This window comes from Lutra lutra, chromosome 3 (assembly GCF_902655055.1).
Source record: "Lutra lutra chromosome 3, mLutLut1.2, whole genome shotgun sequence".
Taxonomy (NCBI): domain Eukaryota; kingdom Metazoa; phylum Chordata; class Mammalia; order Carnivora; family Mustelidae; genus Lutra; species Lutra lutra.
The window spans coordinates 15,140,478-15,160,509 of record NC_062280.1 but is presented as its reverse complement, the minus strand read 5'-3'; the positions used below and the strand labels follow the sequence as shown (position 1 = coordinate 15,160,509).

Here is a 20,032-nt window from a genome sequence, read left to right as displayed (position 1 = left end):
GCACAGCATGTGGTAAATACTACAGGGTACATATACTGGCTATCATTGTGATTCTGATATCATTAGAAACATGCCAGAAGAGACTAGTGAAAGTAATTCATGCAAAATTTTTTTCTAAAAGTGGTCAGAACTTGTTTTTAAAAAATTGGGCGTGGGGTGGGGACTGGGTGGCTCAGTCAGTTAACCAACTAACTCTTGATTCTGGCATGGGTCTCTATCTCGGGATCGTGAGATAGAGCCCTACAAAGGGCTCTGTGCTGGTCGTGGAACCTTCTTGGGATTCTCTCTCCCTGCCGCTCCTGCTGCCCCTCCCCACCATTTGAGTGCACACAATTGCACAATCCTGCTCACTCTCTCTCTCTCTCTCCAAAAAAAAAAAAAAAGTCTTGAGGCAGAAGTATGCCTGTTATGTTCAAGAAAAAGAGGCAAGGTGGCTTGAATAGAATAAACAAAGGAGAGAAGAGCAATTAAATTAGGAGAGGATTCAAGACTAGAAAACCAGATCATTTGGCTTGTAGGCAATGTTAAGGACTCTAATTCCTATACTAAGAAGGGAGGTCTCTTGAGTGTTTTGAACAGAGCATGATTTGACTAAGATTTTTAAAAGACAAGGCACCTGGGTTGCTCAGTGGCTAGGCATCTGCCTTCAGCTCAGGTCATGATCCCAGGGTCCTGGGGTCAAGCCCCCACATCGGGCTCTCTGCTCATCAGGGAGCCTGCTTCCTCATCTCTCTCTGCCTGCCTCTCTGCCTACTTGTGATCTCCGTCTGTCAAATAAATAAATAAAAATCTTAAAAAAAAAATGATTATAGGGGCGCCTGGGTGGCTCAGTGGGTTAAGCCGCTGCCTTCGGCTCAGGTCATGATCCCAGGTCCTGGGTTCGAGTCCCACATCGGGCTTTCTGCTCGGCAGGGAGCCTGCTTCCTCCTCTCTCTCTGCCTGCCTCTCTGCCTACTTTTGATTTCTCTCTGTCAAATAAATAAATAAATAAATAAATAAATCTTTAAAAAAAAATGATTATAGTAAAAGCAAACTCTCACACATCATTTTTCACTGATTGCATGATGAACATTTTTTCCTATTTTAACATAACTGAAATCAAAATGCACTGTGTCAGGTAAGTTGTAGTATTTTAAGTGTTTAAGAGGCAGTGTTCATCAATTCAGTAGCACATAAAATAATGGCATATCTTAAAATTGATAGTCTTAGCTTTGATTAAACATACACTGTTTTAGCTATATTAACTCACTCAATCTTCAAAACTACCCTATAAAGTAGCTGCTGTAACTCTACCATCTTACAGATAAGAAAACTGAGACAGAGGGCTTAAACAGCTTCCGAGTCACATATCCACTAAAATTAAAATTGTCAGGGAGCTGCAGTGGCTCAGGGTCCTGGGATAAAGCCCCACTTGGGCCTCCCTGCGGGGCAGGAGCCTGCTTCTCCCTCTTCTTCTGCCCCTCCCCCTGCTTGTCCTTTCTCCCTGTCAAATAATCAAATAAAATCTTAAAATAAATTAAAATTATCTTTAACACATGAGAGTATTTAATTATAAAATTACTATTTAACCCATATCATATTCTCAAATTTTCATAACTACTTTAGTGCTCTCAACATGAAAACAAAAGGTTTTTTAACAAAGTTGTAAGCTTTTATAAACAATCCTTTTGCACACACAAATATAGCATCTAGCAGAGTGCATAAAGAGCAGCCAATATACAACGTACACGCATTTAACCAAGCTTGCTTATTGTAGCAAATTTCTAGACATTAATATAAATCCATTTCTTATAAAAGAAAAATGTTCTGTAACTCAAAATGCCTATTCACTGATCAAACCTTCTGTAACTATTTTTTAATATATTTCACAATCAAATGATTTACCTTATCAAAGACTAAAAGTAAAATGAACATCTTAATAGATGTGGAAAAAGGCATATGACAAAATATAACATCTATTCATGGTTTTTAAGAAAATCTTTTCAGCCACCTAAGAATAAAAGAGAACTTCCCCGATCTGACATAGGGCACCCACAAAAAATCTACAGCTAATTTCATATGTAATAGTGAAAGATTAGCTGTTTTCCCTCTAAGTCTGAGAACAAGTGAAGAACACGGGCTCTCAGCATTCCTATTCAACATCATACTGGAAGTCCTAGCCAATGACGTAAGGCAAAAAAGGGAAATAAAAGGAAAAAAGATTAGGAAAGAATAATTAAAACCACCTTTATTTGCTGATGAAATGACTGCCTACATTAAAAAAAAAAATCTTCAACAAAAGCTACTATGCTTAATATATAAATTTAGCAAGGTCATAGGATAAAAGATCCATATACAAAACCAATCCTATTTCTGTACATTAGGAATGAACAGGAACTGAAAATTTTAGAAACAGTACTATTTACTATAGCGCCAAAAATCATCAAAAAACTAGGAATAAATGTAACACTACCTGTGCAAAATTTGTATTCTAAGGCCTATAGTGACAAGAGAAATCAAAGATGACCTAAATAAGTAGAAATACCAAATCCACAGATTGGAAGACCCAATTTTTTTTTTATTAACAAACAATGTATTATTTGCCCCAGGCGTGCAGGTCTGTGAATCGTTAGGCTTACATACTTCATAGCACTAACCATAGCACATACCCTCCCCGATGTGGAAGACCAATATATATTGTCAAAATGTCAATTTGTCCCAAAATGATCTACAGATTCAGCGCAATTCCTTTCAAAATCTTAAGTAGGGTTGCAGAAATTAAAAAGCTAATTCTAAAACATGTATTTAAAAAGCAAGGGCCCAATAATACACTATATGTTAATAAAAATAATTTTTAAAAAAAGCAAGTGCCCTAGAGGAGCCAAAACAATTCTGACAAAGAGCAAAGTAGAAGAGTCACACTACTTGACTTCAAGACTGAGTATAAAGCTATAGCCTGATATGAACAAAGAATATGTACACAGATCAAAGGAACAAAACAGAATCCAAAACTGACCCACATATATATAATCAACTGATCTTTGGCTAAAAGTGCCAAAATTGTTTTAGATATGACTCTATCCTTTAGAAGCTTTCTATGTGGAGAAGGAACACAAAGTAAATGAAAAATTCAAAGCAGGTGTTCTCCCACATGCTACTTCATGAAGCCAATCTATCCAGAAGTCCCATAAAAATCCAACCGTAGGGGCACCTGGGTGGCTCAGTGGGTTAAAGCCTCTGCCTTCGGCTCAGGTCATGATCTCAGGGTCCTGGGATCGAGCCCCGCATCGGGCTCTCTGCTCAGTGGAGAGCCTGCTTCCTCCTCTCTCTCTCTCTGCCTGCCTCTCTGCCTACATGTGATCTCTGTCTGTCAAATAAATAAATAAAATCTTAAAAAAAAAAAAAATCCAACCGTAAGTTGTCAAAGTTCACAAATAGTCTAATTTTCAGGATATTTCCATTCATCCACTGAGATTACATTTAGACATACTGCCATTGCATGCTATTTAAATTCTTCCCATTTTAAAAGGAAAGTAACACCAAAAGGATCCCATGCTCAAAAATATCTCCACGGTATGTTCTACACATAAGTAAATCAATGTGGTGATTAACTATTCTCCAGGAGAAGAAAGATGACCCTGAGTAAAGCAAGCCTATCACATGTTCAAACACTAATCAAACCACAGTAAGAAGAGAAAGTAAAGGAGAGTTTATGAATTGTTTGAGTAAAGGTCATTTCATACCAACAAGCTCTTCAGGATAGGGCAAAATTAAATGCAATCTCAGTCCTTGGATCAATAAAGGGAATTAAAAGGCCAATTAAGTGCATTGGAGAGGAAGAGGAAGAAAGTGCACAGATGACAAAATTTTAAAAAGTTATTTAAAAAATTAAATTTAGGGGTGTCTTGGTGGCCCAGCTGGTTAAGCATCTGCCTTCAGCTCAGGTCAGCTCCTGGGATTCAGCCCCGCATTGGGCTGCCCACTCAGCAATGAGTCTGCTTCTTCCTCTCCCTCTGTGATCTTTCCCTCTCCCTCTGTGCGCTCTCTCAAGTAAATAAATAAAATCTTTAGAAATAAAATAAATGAATAAATAAAATTTTAATTTAAAAATTTTAATTAGAAAAAAGAATAAGGGTCTCAGAATATAATTTAGTCTGTATTTGCAATTTTATCAAAGGTCTTGATAATGACTGGGTTATTACTAAAAATCCAACTACCAAATATCTGCTAGAAAGTCAAGACTAGTCTCTCGGAGGATGATAAACCTTAGTCAAATCCTGATGAATTAAGTCTAGGGAAATTCAGTCTCCCAGTCTGATATGCACTTAGGCGGTTCACTCCTCTCTGTGGAGGTAAAAGATAAGAGTCACAGAGAAGGATGTAAATATTGGTCTTCAAGTATCTACTCTCAAATGACTTTGTCCTTCTTCACACCAAGTACCTTTAAGATTCCTCTATTTGTGAGAACAAAAGAACTCAAACACATAAAGACAAACCTCTTTGGTATACTCTGTGACATCTACTAAAAAAACAAAGTCAAGGGACGCCTGGGTGGCTCAGTTGGTTGGGCAGCTGCCTTCGGCTCAGGTCGTGATCCCAGCGTCCTGGGATCGAGTCCCACATCAGGCTCCTTGCTTGGCGGGGAGCCTGCTTCTCCCTCTGCCTCTGCCTGCCATTCTGTCTGCCTGTGCTTGCTCTCTCTCCCTCTCTCTCTGACAAATAAATTAAAAAAAAAAAAAAACAACAACAACAACAACAAAAAAAAACAAAGTCAAACAAATCATCATTAAAAGATTCTTTTTAGGGGCACAATGCTGGCTCAGTGGACTCTTAATCTCCAGGTTGTAAACTGGAGCCTCATGCTGGGTGGAGAGATTACTTAAAAATAAAATCTTTTGAAAAATAGTAATAGCAGGGGCGCCTGGGTGGCTCAGTGGGTTAAGGCCTCTGCCTTCGGCTCAGGTCATGATCCCGGAGTCCTGGGATCGAGCCCCGCATTGGGCTCTCTGCTCAGCGGGGAGCCTGCTTTCTCCTCTCTCTCCCTCTGCCTGCCTCTCTGCCTACTTGTGCTCTGTCTGTCAAATAAATAAATAAATAAATCTTTAAAAAAAAAAAAAAAAAGAAAAATAGTAATAGCAGGGGCGCTTGGGTGGCTGTGGTTAGGCGGCTGCCTTTGGCTCAAGTCATAATCCAAGCGTCCTGGAATGGAGCCCCCCATCAGGTTCCCTGCTCAGCGCGAGACCTGCTTCTCCCTCTCTCATTGCTCCTGCTTGTTCTCTCTCTCGGCGTCTCTCTGTCAAATAAATACATGAAATATTTTAAAAATAAAATAAAAATAATAGTAATAAAGTTTCTTCTTAAGGCAAGGTACAGAGGTAATAAACAACATGAACCCATTTTTGATATATAGTCATGTATAGCAAAAGATTTAAAAGTATAAATACCAGATGTATATTCAAAAATTTTAGGGCGCCTGGGTGGCTCAGTGGGTTAAGCCGCTGTCTTCGGCTCAGGTCATGATCTCAGGGTCCTGGGATCGAGTCCCGAATCGGGCTCTCTGCTCAGCAGGGAGCCTGCTTCCCTCTCTCTCTCTCTCTCTGCCTGCCTCTTTGTCTACTTGTGATCTCTCTCTGTCAAATAAATAAATAAAATCTTTAAAAAAAAAAAAATTTTAAGTTTCTTCCTTAGTAATTTTTCCTAGTAATTTTTCAACAGTGAGCATGTATTCAAATAGTTTTTATTAAATAAGAATTTTGAATCTTTACACTGTTTCAGTAATGGCTTTTTTATGAATCTGGTAACAACTCATGATTCTATTAGCTCCCTATAATAAACTTTTCACACAATTTTTAATGAATTCTGGGAGTATCGTTGTTAATAAAGACGAAAAGGGAAGCCACTAATGACATCTCTCCTATTATTCAAAAGCAAAATACAAAAATATATTTCACATAAATATCAGAAATATATATATATATATATTTCCGCTAAAATTTAAGGTATATTGTTTGAAAAATTTTTATAAAGTATTTTTTTTTCTTATTTTTTAAGGAAGCTCTGTGCCCAAATGGGGCTCTAACTCATGACCTTGGGATCAAGAACTACATGCTTTACAGACTGAGGCAGCCAGGCTCCCCTTAAGAAACATTTTTAATTTCTGTTCTTCTAAGCAAATCCATGTTACTGGATGATTTTGCTCTTACTCCAAATGATGGACAATAGGATTTTACTGTTTATCTAATGTGAATTAACACTCACAAAAAGCACTAACTATTTTATCTAACAAATGGGAAAAAGGTAGGGGTGCCTGAGTGGCTTGGTCAGTCAAGTGTCTGACTTTCGTTCTCAGATCAGGTCGTAATCTCAGGATCTTAGGATCCAGCCCCAAGTGGAACTCTCCACTCAGGGAGGAATCTACACATCTCCCTTTCTTCCTGCCTCCCACCACTCACATATGCGTGCCTGTATGCTCTCTCTCTCTCTCTCAAATAAATCGTTTTAAAAAAGCATGAAAAACAATCTGAGGGTTTTGAAGGGGGTGGGGGTGGGAGGTTGGGGGAACCAGGTGGTGGGTACTGGAAAGGGCACGAATTGCATGGAGCACTGGGTGTGGTGCAAAAACAATGAATACTGTTACCCTGAATAGAAATAAAAAATTAAAAAAAAAAAAAAAAGCAAAAATGTAACTAGGAATAAGTTAGTTTTAGGATGCCTGGGTGGCTAAGTCCCTTAAGCATCTGCCTTTGGCTGGGGTCATGATCCCAGGGTCATGGGATCAGGTCCTACATCCCTCCTTGCTCAGCAGGGGGCCTGCTTCTTCCTCTGCCTGCTCTGCCGGCTGCTCCCCCTGTTTGTATTCTCTCTCTCTGACAAATAAATAAAATCTTTTAAAAAAGAAAAAAAAAAGAATTAGTTAGTTTTTCAGATTACTCTAGGAAAGTACCAACTAGAAATTTATTTCATCTACCAAAACATTAAAACAACTCATATTATTATAAAATTCTTCTATTTGTAAAAATGTAGATTCCAAGTCAATCAAAATACTGTTTAAAATTTCTGGACACTTAGTTTAGGTATCAATGTTTATATTAATAAATGAAAAAAGGAAACACAGGTCTTACACGTATCTTAAAAAATCCTAAATAATTACTAAACCCTTTTTTACAGAGAAGAGATAAAATCAACCAGGTAAACAGCAGCAAATGTTAGTTACAACTTTTCATCATCACATTCTAGAAAAAATATGTTTACTATCACTTTTTCTAGAGGTTGAAATAATAAAAGAAAGCCATCTAAATTTTTACTAAGGATGATTTTTAAATTTTTAACATTAGCTGCATTAGTAACCTGAAAAACTACTACTTAACAACACTGCTGTACCTGTAGATTTTGTGTATGTGTGTGTGTTAACACAGGCAATACCTAGTCACTCTTAATGCTGGTAATATATATGAAGGATGTTTTTATTAGCAACAATTTAAACAGAGTATAGTTGTTTCCAGAAAGACAGCACAATCATTTTTCCTTCCTTTGCTCAATATCCACACTAAATACAATCCACATTTAGGATATTCTTATTTAACCTAATTATTTGGATATTCCTATGCTTAAAACCAGCTATTTAAGAACACGCAACAAAGAACCTTACCCTTTGTTATATATAATCAACAGATTTATCTCTTTCTACTTTACTGGCAAAAATTATTTCCACAAAATAAAATGAGTGTTAGGTTAGTTAACTCGAGCTAGTGGTTAGGGCACATTGCTATAACAAGGCTAAACTGACTACGTGATCATATAAGTAACCAATTAACTTTGCAGGGTAAGAGGCAGCATCAAAACCCCTGCTGGTCAGTTCTCTGGTCACAAAAAGAGCCAGTTGGGTCAACTGTACAGCTGGGTCAGCACAAACATACAATCAGTATGTTCTATTTATCAACTTTACTACAAACAAATCATCCAAAGAGCTGTCATCTGGGAAGAGAAAAACACCAATAATACACCCACTGGATCATGAAACAGATGATAACCTAGGAGGTAAAATCTAAAGTGTAAAAGCTATTTTAGATGCTAAATTGAAAAAATATTTTCAAATCCATTTCTATTAATATCTATACTATGAATTTAAAATGCCAGGGGCGCCTGGGTGGCTCAGTCGTTAAGTGTCTGCCTTTGGCTCAGGTCATGATCCCAGGGTCCTGGGATCGAGCCCCATATCAGGCTCTCCGCTCAGCGGGAAGCCTGCTTCTCCCTCTCTCTCTCTGCTTGTGTTCACTCTCTCACTGTGTCTCTCTCTGTCAAATAAATAAATAAAAATCTTTAAAAAAAATTTAAAAAAAATAAAATAAAATGCCACCACACTAAATTTTTAATCCTATTGCTAAAACATAATGGTGGCAGTAATATTCTCCTCCTCTCAACTAGAAGAAATATATAAAATATTTAAAAAGAGGACAATCCCTAAGCCCTTTAACCTCTCAGTTTTATTAACCCATATACTTTACCTTTATGTATCAACTGTAATCTAAGAAAAACTATGCCTTCAAAAATAAAAATTATTTTCCAAAGAGAGACAAATCTGTTCCTTATTTTTGACTACTGGTAATAACTGCTACCAAACCACTTTTCCACTCCCACGGTCTCTTCAGACCTATAATCCCATAATATGTTGCAGGAGGCAATGGAATTACCACTTCAGTCCTTTAGATTTGCCACTCCTAAGAGACTGTGAATTCCCTGAGAATAGCAGAGCTTCCTCCAGTCCTTCTGTCCTTACAGAGTATAAATTGACACACTACATTATTCATCTGTTCACAGATCAGCCTCTCCTATGAACTACACTACGAAATTCTATAAACACTAGGTGTGTATCATCAGCCCTTTACACTGTGCCAGGCTGCAGAAGACTTTTGAATAATATTCAGTTGAAAATTGAGCAACTAATCATTTGACTCTTTCCTAGCCCGCTTGGTATTAGCAAAGCACCCTCCAAATATGGACCACTGTATATTTTGTATGAACTCTGACCTAAGACACATTTTTTTCTGTTCCTACTAGCCATACTTTCAAGTGCCCCTTTGGAGGGAAAAGCCTTGGATTATGCCTGGTTCCTTCCCCAATACGAACAGTCCCTACAAGATAATAGAGAATTCAGTACATATCCAATCAAGTAAAATCAACACCACCCTTGATTAACTATGCGATCCTTACAAAATTTATGAACCTATAAATCCTAACATCTTTTTTTTTTTAATTTTTAGTTTATACTAAGACTGAAGAATGCTTCCCAACATAGCTGATAAGAAGAAGGATGCCTGGAGAGATCGAAATGGGAGAAAGAAAAAAAAAGGAAAAGACGGTAGTGAAAGAGCAATTTAACATACTTCTTCCATTTCCACCTTTATCCCAAGAGAATTTAAATGGGAAGGGGGAAAAAAATGAAGGTAGAACCTGTGATTCAGAATAAGCCACAGAGAAAACAAAAGATGCTAAATTTGCAAACTGTGTTTTAACCTATCCTTTCAAATAATTTTTAAAGAAGGATTTTTTTTTTTTTTCTTTAATCCACAGCATCTTTTGCTTCGTCCGGGCGCAGCTGGATCCCATCTCACCCAATATACCCCACCTCCATATACATACACACAGCGTTACCACTACGAGTCTCCGTGCCAAACCAACCATCTCCGGAAAAAATTAAACCATGAGGATCCTTTCCTAATCCTTGCTGAAAAATACAATTCTTTTTCCCACAGGAAAATGAACTATTCTAACGGGAATGGGGGGGGGGGTGTTATTATCATGCAATTTCACATTCTCCATAGGGAGGAAAATGGCAATAACTTCCAACAAGAGACAACTGCTCTTCTACTGTATCCCCGGCTAGAAACTAAAAAAAATAAGCAAAATTACCAGTCTCCCGAGACATTTATATGAATATAAAACTAAGGCACTTTACTTCGCAGCAACACAGCCCCTTAAAAATCCTCCAGAGCTTGGGGGAGGGGGGTGATCCATCAATCCCCCCACACCCCTGCCATATGGGGGAGCAGGATTCTGTCAAATAGAAAAAGCCACTCTCCGCCTCCTCCGCCATCCCGAACACTGACGGGTACCGAGAGCGGGGGCGGCCGAGGGGAGAAGCAGCGAAGGGGCTGGGACACGACACGACACAACACACACACACACACACACACACCGCACCGCGGACTGATTCCCCGTTTTTTAAAATGTATTAAAGCTACAATTTCCTCCAGCCGCAGGTTTCTCACCAATTCACCAGCCCCGGCTCCCACCCTACTCTCCCAATCCCTCGCCCTCGGGGGCTTAGCTGGGCCGGGTCCCCGCCGCGGCCGCGGCCTCGGCCCCGCGCGCCCTACGCCCCCAGCGCGCGCGGCCCCCGGCCCGGGGATCCCCCATGCGGCGTCCACCAGCCGGAGGCCCAATGCGCCCAGGCCGGGACCTGCTTCGCACCTGGATGTAGTTGTTCTCGCAGTAATCTGCCACCCGTTCCAGGTTCGTGTAACTGTCGAAGAGGGCCCGGCGGCCCCCCGGGATTTCCTCCTCCAGCAGCATCTGCAGCTCCGCCATCTTCACATCCTCCTCCTCCTCATACAGACCGCAGAGGTAGCGGCGGCAGCAACGCCTGGGAAACCCAAGACTGGGAGAGGAGGAGCGGCGGCGACGGCGGCGGCAACTCGGGAGGAGCGAGAAACACCCCCCGCGCGCCACAGGGGAGGGGGCAGCAGAACGGGGGCGGGGCGCGAGCCGACGGACTCCGAGGACGGTCACCGCGGCGACGGACGGCGGGCGCGCGCACGCGCGCTCCCCTCCCTCCGCCCCCGGGCGCCCGAAAAAGATTCCCACCCTCGGCCGCGCCGCCTGCCCCTCCCCCACTCCCGGCGTTTCCTAGCGACGGTGGGAGTGGGGGCCGGGAAGCGCGCGGGAGTCGTGCGCGCAGTTAACCCTTCGGCCCCCGCAAGTTGCGTGACTCGGGAAGTGTCCCCGGCCGCCTTTGTTGGTCCGGGGAAAGCGCTACCCGGCCCCGGCGTCTTCCCGCCCGCGCCCTGCGCGACTCCCCTCCGCGTTATTCCCAACCGGAGGCCGAACCCCGTGGTCGCCGGAGCCCACAAAACTTCCGTGCAGCTTTAAGCGCCCGCCTGCTTTCCATTTTTTTCTTTGACCTCATCCATTCTCTTTGGTACGGATAAGTAAATTCCAGTTTCCTAATCCCAAATGTCCTGCATCCAGGCTTTTTTGCACTTATTTGCCCCTAAAGCTGTTGCCCTCCGATGCCCCGCCAGGTTCGTCTCTGTCCTCTCAGTTCCCCCTCCGCGGACCCCAGCTTTTGTGCTGGCCCTGGCTGCGACTCGCTTCCCCACTGACATCCTCTTCTGTCATTTCTCTGGTTCTGCCAACTTCTTCGCCTTTTTTCTTCGTAGATCCAGTATTTAAAGTTTCGAAAAACGATTTTGCTGATGCGGATTTCCTTCCTTACAGGGTTGTGACATGGATAAAGTAAAAGTTTATGTGAAAGTACTTTGAAAAACGTTAAAATGCTGCAAAAAAATCAAGGTAGACCATTTTGATCTTGCAGTTATTTTGTTCTTGTTCCCAGATACCGTATCTGTTTTCCTCAACCTTGACTGCTCCACACAACGTAATCTTAACGAAAATTCCAGACAACTGCTGAGTTGTCCGTGACCTTAATTTATGCCGCACAAAGTCAGGGTTGACTACATTTGTAGGTCAGAACAGGATCCATTATTTAAACTCTTGTTCTTGCTTTTGTGATGTCTTGGCCCTCCTACAGTGACTTCCCCCTCCACCTTTTTCTTCCCCAAATAATGAGAAAACTGTATTGCACTTTTTCAAAAAACCATTTGAATGCTATCTATGCCTTTACAAATTTCCGGAGCAAACTCTGGTGTTGTTATATTGGCTGTATGATAAACACATTAGTGAATTATTTGGAATTTTCAATGTGGAACCCAAATTAAAGAATATTGAAAATGTTGGTCCAGTCCCTGTAGTTCTTTCCTTAACAACTTCAAACATCTTCTGTATTAGTGATCCTCAAACTTAAGTGTAAGGAGCGTGTTAAAAATGAAAGCTGTTGGGGCGCCTGGGTGGCTCAGTGGGTTAAAGCCTCTGCCTTCGGCTCAGGTCATGATCCCAGGGTCCTGGGATCAAGCCCCGTATGGGGCTCTCTGCTCATGGGGAGCCTGCTCCACCCCCCACCTCTGCCTGCCTCTCTGCCTACTTGTGATCTCTGTCTGTCAAATAAATAAGTAAAATCTTAAAAAAAAAAAAAAAAAAAAGCTGTAGGGTCACAGTAGGGAGTAATTAGAGGGCAGTAGTGACAGAATGGGGCAGTTATTTCAATGATATGAAAACTTACTTTGGGGAATAAGATACATATGACTAATCAAGGGACTAAAACAAATTAGATGAAACTCTTCTCTCAGACTAAACTTCAGTGAATCAAAAGGCTACTGTTGAATTGTAACAAGCCCACCAGGTGAGTAAAGTGGTAAACAGATTCTCCCCCCATTACACTTTTTTCCACCTACCATTCTTTCAAATACTGTTTAGCAATTAGCCCAATAAACAGATCTCCCTGAGGCATGTGGTCATCCAGGGAATCACAGCCTGAAGATTCTGGTGCTTTTTTTTTTTTTTTTTTAAGATTGTATTTATTTATTTGACAGAGATCACAGGTAGGCAGAGAGGCAGGCAGAGAGAAAGGGGGAAGCAGGCTCCCCGCTGAGCAGAGAGCCCAATTCGGGGCTCTATCCCAGGACCCTGGATCATGACCTGAGCCTAAGACAGAAGTTTTAACCCACTGAGCCACCCAGGCACCCCGATTCTGGTGCTTTCTTAAATTGACTTGTGACAACCTCTTTGGATCTTAGCTTCTCTATCTGAAAAACGCAAAGGGTTTAACTAGGTCAGTTGTTCTTAAATTTCAGTGTGGAGTGAAGTCACCTGGAGGGGTTATTAAAACACAAAATTACTAGGTCCCACCCCCAGAGCTCTTCTGATACGGTTGATCTTTCCCAATTTATAGTTCTACCAAGTTCCCACATAATGCTGATGAAACTGGCCCTTCTGGCTCTGAAGGTCTTTGATTATAATTTCTGGCAGCTGAGAATCACCACTAAGCAAGGAGCTTTTAACACAGCGGAGGTAGAATGAAACGCCGCCTCACACTTGTTAGAATGGCAAAAATCAACAACACAAGAAAACAACAGGTGTCGAAGTTGGGGAGAATGGCCATACAAGCCGATGCAGCCACTCTAGAAAACATGGAAGTTTCTCAAAAAGTTAAAAATAGAACGACCCCACGATTCAGCAAGAGCACTACTGGGTATTTCCCCAAAGAACACAAAAATACCGATTTGAGGGAACACATGGCCCCTGATGTTTATAGCGGTATTACTTGCCACGGCCAAGGTATGGAAGCAGCTCAGCTGTCTATCAAGTGAGGAATGGATAAAGATGTAATATATATGATACATATATAATGGGACATTATGCAGCCATAAAAAAGAACAAAATCTTGCCATTTGCAAAGACATAGAACCTAAGAGTATAAGGCTAAATGAAATAAGTCAGTCAGAGAAAGACAAGTACATATGATTTCACTCATGTGTGGAATTTAAGAAACAAAACAAACGCGCAAAGGGGAAAAAAAAAAAAGAGAGACAAACGGAGAAACAGACTCTTTAAATTATAGAGAACAAACTGATGGTTACCAGAGGGAAGTGGGCGGTAAGGGGGGGCGGGGCGGGGGGAGGAGATGGATGAAACAGGTGATGGGGATTAAGGAGGGCACATTCGATGAGCACCCAGTGTTGTATGGAAGTGTTGAATCACTGTATTATATACCTGAACCTAATATAACACTGTATGTTAACTAACTGGAATTAAAATAAAAACTTAAAAAACAAACAACAACAAAAAAAAACTACTCAGCAGAATTTCAGGATCCAAGGATTTAGATATGCATCTACTGCCACAAAGATAATTTAAGCAAAAAGGAAAACAACCACAAGGTCTATAAAAGTACATGTACCATGTGTGTGTGTATATTATCTGAGTGGTGGGGTTGGAGGGGGTTTTTTTTGGTTTTGATCATCTTTTTCCAAAAATGAACGTGGATTCTTTTTCTTTTTCTTTTTTTCTTTTCTTTTTTTTTTTTTAAGATTTATTTATTGGAGCACCTGGGTGGTGCAGTCAGCTGGGATCCAGCTCTTGGTTTTAGCGCTGGTGGTGATCTCAGGGTCATGGGATTGAGCCACATGTTGGGCTTTGGGCTCACAGCAGAGTCTGCTTGAGTTTCTTGCTCCCCCTGCTCCCCAAATAAATAAACAAACAAATCTTTATAAATTGGAGAGAGAGGGTGTGCATGTGAGCAAGGGAGGGACAGAGGGAGAAGGAGAGAGTCTCGAGCAGACTACCAGCTGAGTGCAAAGCCCTACTCGAGGTTTGATACCAGGACCCTGAGGTCATGACCTGAGCCAAAACCAAAAGTTGAACGCTCAACCGACTGAGCCACCCAGGTGCCCCAAACATGGATGATTTTTCTAAGAGTCCAGTGAAACTATTATCTCCCAAATATTTTGTATTAAAACTGCCCAAGGTAACATTTTTAACCAACTGAGCACCCAGGTGCCCCATTCAAGGCAACATTTTTAAAGCAATTTAATCATCAACTTGATTTAAAGTAAGCATTAAACATTCCTAGATTTTTTTTTTTTTACATATTAACCCACTCACGCCAAGTACAGTTGACTCTTTCTTTTTTCTAAAGGTTTTATTTATTTATTGGACAGACAGAGATCACAAGTAGGATAGAGAGGCAGGCAGAGTGAGGAGGAAGCAGGCTCCTTGCTTAGCAGAGAGCCCGATTCGGGGCTCGATCCCAGGACCCTGATGTCAAGACCTGAGCTGAAGGCAGAGGCTTAACCCACTGAACCACCCAGGTGCCCCCAGCTGACTCTTTTAAAAAACCTAATTGCAATTCTTTATAGCCAATAAGTTATATCTTGGCTTTAACCCAAATTTTAATCCTCATAACCATCTCTTGAAATAAATAATCTTGTTTCACATCATCTACAGATTTGATAAGCAAGATTTTGGGGTTCATCATTGCCTTTTGTTGAATAAGTCAAGGCAAAGAAGAGAGCCTCTTGGCTTGCCCTTCTAAATCTCACTTAGTTGTTCAGACCACTACCAATATATGGTAGCTCCCCCTTCCCCTTGGGGAATGTATTCCAGGACCCCCAGTGGATGCCCTAAACCTTGGCTAGTAATGAGCCCTACATGGACTGTTTTCTCCTATACATACATAACTAGACAAAGTTTACAAATTAGGCACAGTGAGAGATTAACAAGAATAACAACAGAAAAATTATACTGTAATAAAAGTTATATGAATGTGGTCTCTCTTAAAATATTTTATTTTGGGGCACCTGGGTGGCTCAGTGGGTTAAGCCTCTCCTTCAGCTTGGGTCATGATCTCAAGATCCTGGGATTGAGCCCCGCATCAGGCTCTGCGCTCAGAACGGGGCCTGCTTCCCCCGCACCCCCTCTCTGCCTGCTGCTCTGTCTGCTTGTGTTTTCTCTCTCTCTGTCAAATAAATAAATAAAATCTTTTTAAAAATGTATTTTATTTTACTGTACTCATCCTTCTTATGATGATGTGAGATGACGCCTAGGTTAAGTGTGTAAGGTAGGCACTGTTTTGGTTTTTTTTAGATTTTATTTATTTGAGAATGAGACAGAGACAGAGACAGAGCATAAGCAGAGGGTCAAGGAGAAGGAGAAGCAGACCTCCCGCTGAGCAGAGAGCCTGATATGGGGCTCCATTCCAGGACCCCGAGATCATGACCTGAGCCAAAGCTGCCCAGGCACCCTCTAATAACTATATCCTTAAGTGAAGAAATTAAGGAAAAGTTCATAATACAATGCCTGATTGTTGGCGCCAAAGAAATTAATGTTGTTTAACAGAACTGTTTACTTCACATGACTTACAACATCTTATAAGACAGACCCATTCAGGGACACCTGGGTGGCTCAGTCCATCACGCACCTGCCTTTGGCTCAGGTCATGATCCCAGAATCCTGGGATCAAGCCTGGAGCAGGCTCCCTACTCAGTGGGAAGCCTGCTTCTCTTTCTCCCTCTGCCTGCCACTCCCCCCTGTTCATGCTCTCTCTCTGTCAAATAAATAAAAAAAATCTTTCCGGGACACCTGGGTGGCTCAGTTGGTTAAGCCGCTGCCTTCAGCTCAGGTCATGATCCCAGCGTCCTGGGATCGAGTCCCACATCAGGCTCCTTGTTCTGTGGGGAGCCTGCTTCTCCCTCTGCCTCTGCCTGCCACTCTGTCTGCCTGTGCTCGCTCTCTCTCTCTCTGACAAATAAATAAATAAAATCTTTAAAAAAAAAAAATCTTTCCACTCATTCTTTCTGCACACCATTGACATGCTAATTAACCATAATCATTGTTTTCACTATTAACTCTTTGTCCCCAAATTTCCTCTTTTAAATGGCATCAATCTATCAGCCGTAGTATCCTTAACATTATTAAGTGTCAATCAATATTTAGTGCAACTGCATTTTCTCATACATTCTTAAAATCTATTAAAGAGTAGAATCTACAGGACCTAAAGAATAAAACCAGCTGTTTCATATCTGTATTTCCTGAAATATTATCCCTTTTCCTCATTTTATGTTAAATGCTTAAAAACTATTAAATATTAATGTCTTCCTTCTTCATGAGGATACTTTGTGTTGTTTAACTTTTTTACCTTGAGAATTTCAAAACTAGTTTTCTGGCTGTTATTTTATCAGACAATACCAAGTTGGATATATATGTGTGTATATATATATACACATAAATATATATACATATATGTATATAAATGTGTATATATGTATATAAAAATATATACACACACGTATATTTTATATACATATATACATATATATTGCAATGAAGTAATATATATTTCAATGGAATTTAAAAGAACTCCTTTTTGTGCAATTATGTTTCCTGTTAGAGATTTTACAGTCCTTGGAAATGCAAGCAGAGGTTTTTTAAAGCTTTTATTTAAATTCATTTGTCAACATACAGTGTAATATTTCAGGTGTACAATATAGTGATTCACGCTTTCATACCTTACCCAGTGCTCACCACATCAAGTGCCCTCCTTAATCCCCATCACCTACCTCACCCATCCCCCCACACACCTTCCTTCTGGTAACCACCAATTTGTTCTGTATAGTTAAGAGTCTGTTTCTTGGGGCACCTGGGTGGCTCAGTGGGTTAAAGCCTCTGCCTTCAGCTCAGGTCATGATCCCAGGGTCCTGGGATCCAGCCCCGCATCGGGCTCTCTGCTCAGCAGGGAGCCTGTTTCCTCCTCTCTCTCTCTCTCTGCCTGCTTCTCTGCCTACTTGTGATCATCTGTCAAATAAATAAAACCCTAAAAAAAAAAGAGTCTGTTTCTTGGTTTGCCTCTTTTTTATTCCCCTTTGCTCATTTGTTTTGTGTCTTAAATTCCACATAGGAGTGAAATCGTATAGTATTTGTCCTGACTGACTTATTTCACTTAGCATACTATCTCTGGCTCCATCCATGTCATTGCAAATATCAAGATATTATTCTTTTCTATGGCTGAGTAATATTCCATATATATTGAATCACAGTAATATTCCATTATATATTCCATTACACACACACACACACACACACACACACACACACACACACACACACACCATCTTCTTTAGCCATTCATCAGTTGATGGACACTTGAGCTGTTTCCCTAGTTTGGCTATTGTAGTAATGCTGCTATAAATACCAGGGCACATGTATCTCTTTAAACAAGTGTTTTGGGGTAAATACCCAGTAGTGCAATTGCTGGATCATTTTAACTTTTAGTTTTCATTTTTCACTTTTTGAGGAACCTCCATACTTTCCAGAGTGGCTGCACCAGTTTGCATTCCCACCAACAGTGCCAAAGGGTTCCTTTTTCTTCACAACTTTACCAACACCTGTTGTTTCTTGTATTGCTGATATGAGCCATTCTGACAAGTGTGAGGTGATATCTCTTTGTAGTTTTGTTTGTATTTCCCTGATAAGGGATGGTGAGCATCTCTTCATGTGTCTGTTGGCCATCTGTGTGCTTTGGAAAAAGGTCTATTCATGTCTTCTGCCCATTTTTTAATTGGATTATTCATTTTCATTTTGGGGGTGTTGTATTTATTGATTTATTATTTTTTAAAAGATTTTATTTACTTGAGAGAGAGAGAACGAGAGAGAGAGAGAGAGTGCATAAGCAGGGATGAGGGACAGAGGGAGGAGGACAAGCAGACTCACCACTGAGCAGGAAGCCCAATTTGGGGCTTGATCCCAGCACATGAGATCATGACTTGAGCCAAAGGCAAACACTTAACTGAGCCACCCAAGGGTCCCTACTGATTTATTTTTTGAGAGAGAGAGTGTACGCGAGTGGGGTGTGTGTGTGTGTGTGTTGTATTCTTTTCCATTCATCTGTGTCTATTTTTGTACAATCACCGTATTCTTTTTGATTACTACAGCTTTGTAATATAACTTGAAGTCCAGAATTGTGATGCCTCCAGCTTTTACTTTCAAAGTTTGAAAATAGCTTTGGCGGGGCACCTGGGTGGCTCAGTTGGGTCAGCATCTGCCTTCGGCTCAAGTCATGATCCCAGGATCCCAGGATGGAGCTCTACATTGTCTTTCTGCCCCTCCCTCCTGCTCTGCTCTCTCTCTCTCTCTCTCTCTTGCTCTCTCAAATAAATTAAAATCTTTAAAAAAGAGAGAGAGATTAGAAAGAAAATAGCTTTGGCTACTCAGAGTGTTTTGCAGTTCTGTATACCTTTTAGGACTATTTGTTCTGGCTCTGTGAAAAATGCTATTGGTATTTAATGAGAAAGAGCATTAAATGTGTGGATTGGTTAGGGGAGTACGGACATTTCAAAGATGTTTGTTCTTCTGATCCATAAGCATGGAATGTCTTTCCATTCTTTGTGTCATCTTCAATTTCTTTTTTTTTTTTTAAGATTTTATTTATTTATTTGACAGAGAGAAATCACAAGTAAGCAGAGAGGTAGGCAGAGAGAGAGGAGGAAGCAGGCTCCCTGCTGAGCAGAAAGCCCGACGTGGGGCTCGAACCCAGGACCTGGGATCATGACCTGAGCCGAAGGCAGCGGCTTAACCCACTGAGCCACCCAGGCGCCCCTCATCTTCAATTTCTTTAATCAGTGTTTTATACTTTTCAGAGTACAGGGCTTTCATCTCTTTGGTTAGGTTTGTTCCTGGGTATCTTACTGTTTTGGTACAATTGTAAATGGGATTGATTCCTTAATTTCCCTTTCTGCTGCTTCATTATTGGTGTGTAGAAATGCAACTGATTTCTGTGCATTGATTTTGCATCCTGCAACTTGACCGAATTCTTTTATCAGTTCCAGTAGTTTTTTGGTGGAGACTTGAGGGTTTTCTCCATGTAGATCATGCCATCTGCAAATAGTCAAAGTTTTATTTCTTCCTTGCTGATTTGGATGCCTTTTATTTCTTTCGGTTTTCTGATTGCTGTGGCCAGGACTTCCAGTACTATTTGAATAAATGTGGTAAGAGTGAACATCCCTGTCTTGTTTCTGACTGTAGAGGAAGAACTCTCAATTTTTCCCCACTGAGGATGATATTAGCTGTGGGTTTTTCATGGCCTTTATTATGTTGACGTATGTTCCCCAACCTACTTTGTGGAGGGTTTTTTTTTTTTTTAATTTTTTTAATTTTTTTATTTTTTCAGCATAACAATATTATTTTTGCACCACACCCAGTGCTCCATGCAATCCGTGCCCTCTACAATACCCACCACCTGGTGCCCCCAACCTCCCACCCCCCACCCCTTCAAAATTCTCAGATCGTTTTTCAGAGTCCATAGTCTCTCATGGTTCACCTCCCTTTCCAATTTCCCTCAACTCCCTTCTCCTCTCCATCTCCCCTTGCCCTCCATGCTATTTGT

General features: G+C 41.0%; 1 protein-coding gene across 28 annotated transcripts in view; it reads right to left on the bottom strand.

The window, feature by feature from the left end:
• Nucleotides 1-10,851, bottom strand: part of ABI2 (abl interactor 2) — a 127,791-nt gene extending 116,940 nt beyond the window's left edge. For 4 of the 28 annotated variants that reach the window (XM_047720825.1, XM_047720827.1, XM_047720807.1 and 1 more), the window contains exon 1: nucleotides 10,450-10,834. In XM_047720825.1, the coding sequence (XP_047576781.1) occupies nucleotides 10,450-10,566 (117 nt within the window). In that variant the 5' untranslated portion in view covers nucleotides 10,567-10,834. Of the gene's footprint in view, nucleotides 1-10,449 lie in introns of all 28 variants that reach the window. The other 24 variants (XM_047720801.1, XM_047720805.1, XM_047720824.1 and 21 more) reach the window with 12 other exon arrangements.
• Between the last annotated feature and the right edge of the window lie 9,181 nt (nucleotides 10,852-20,032).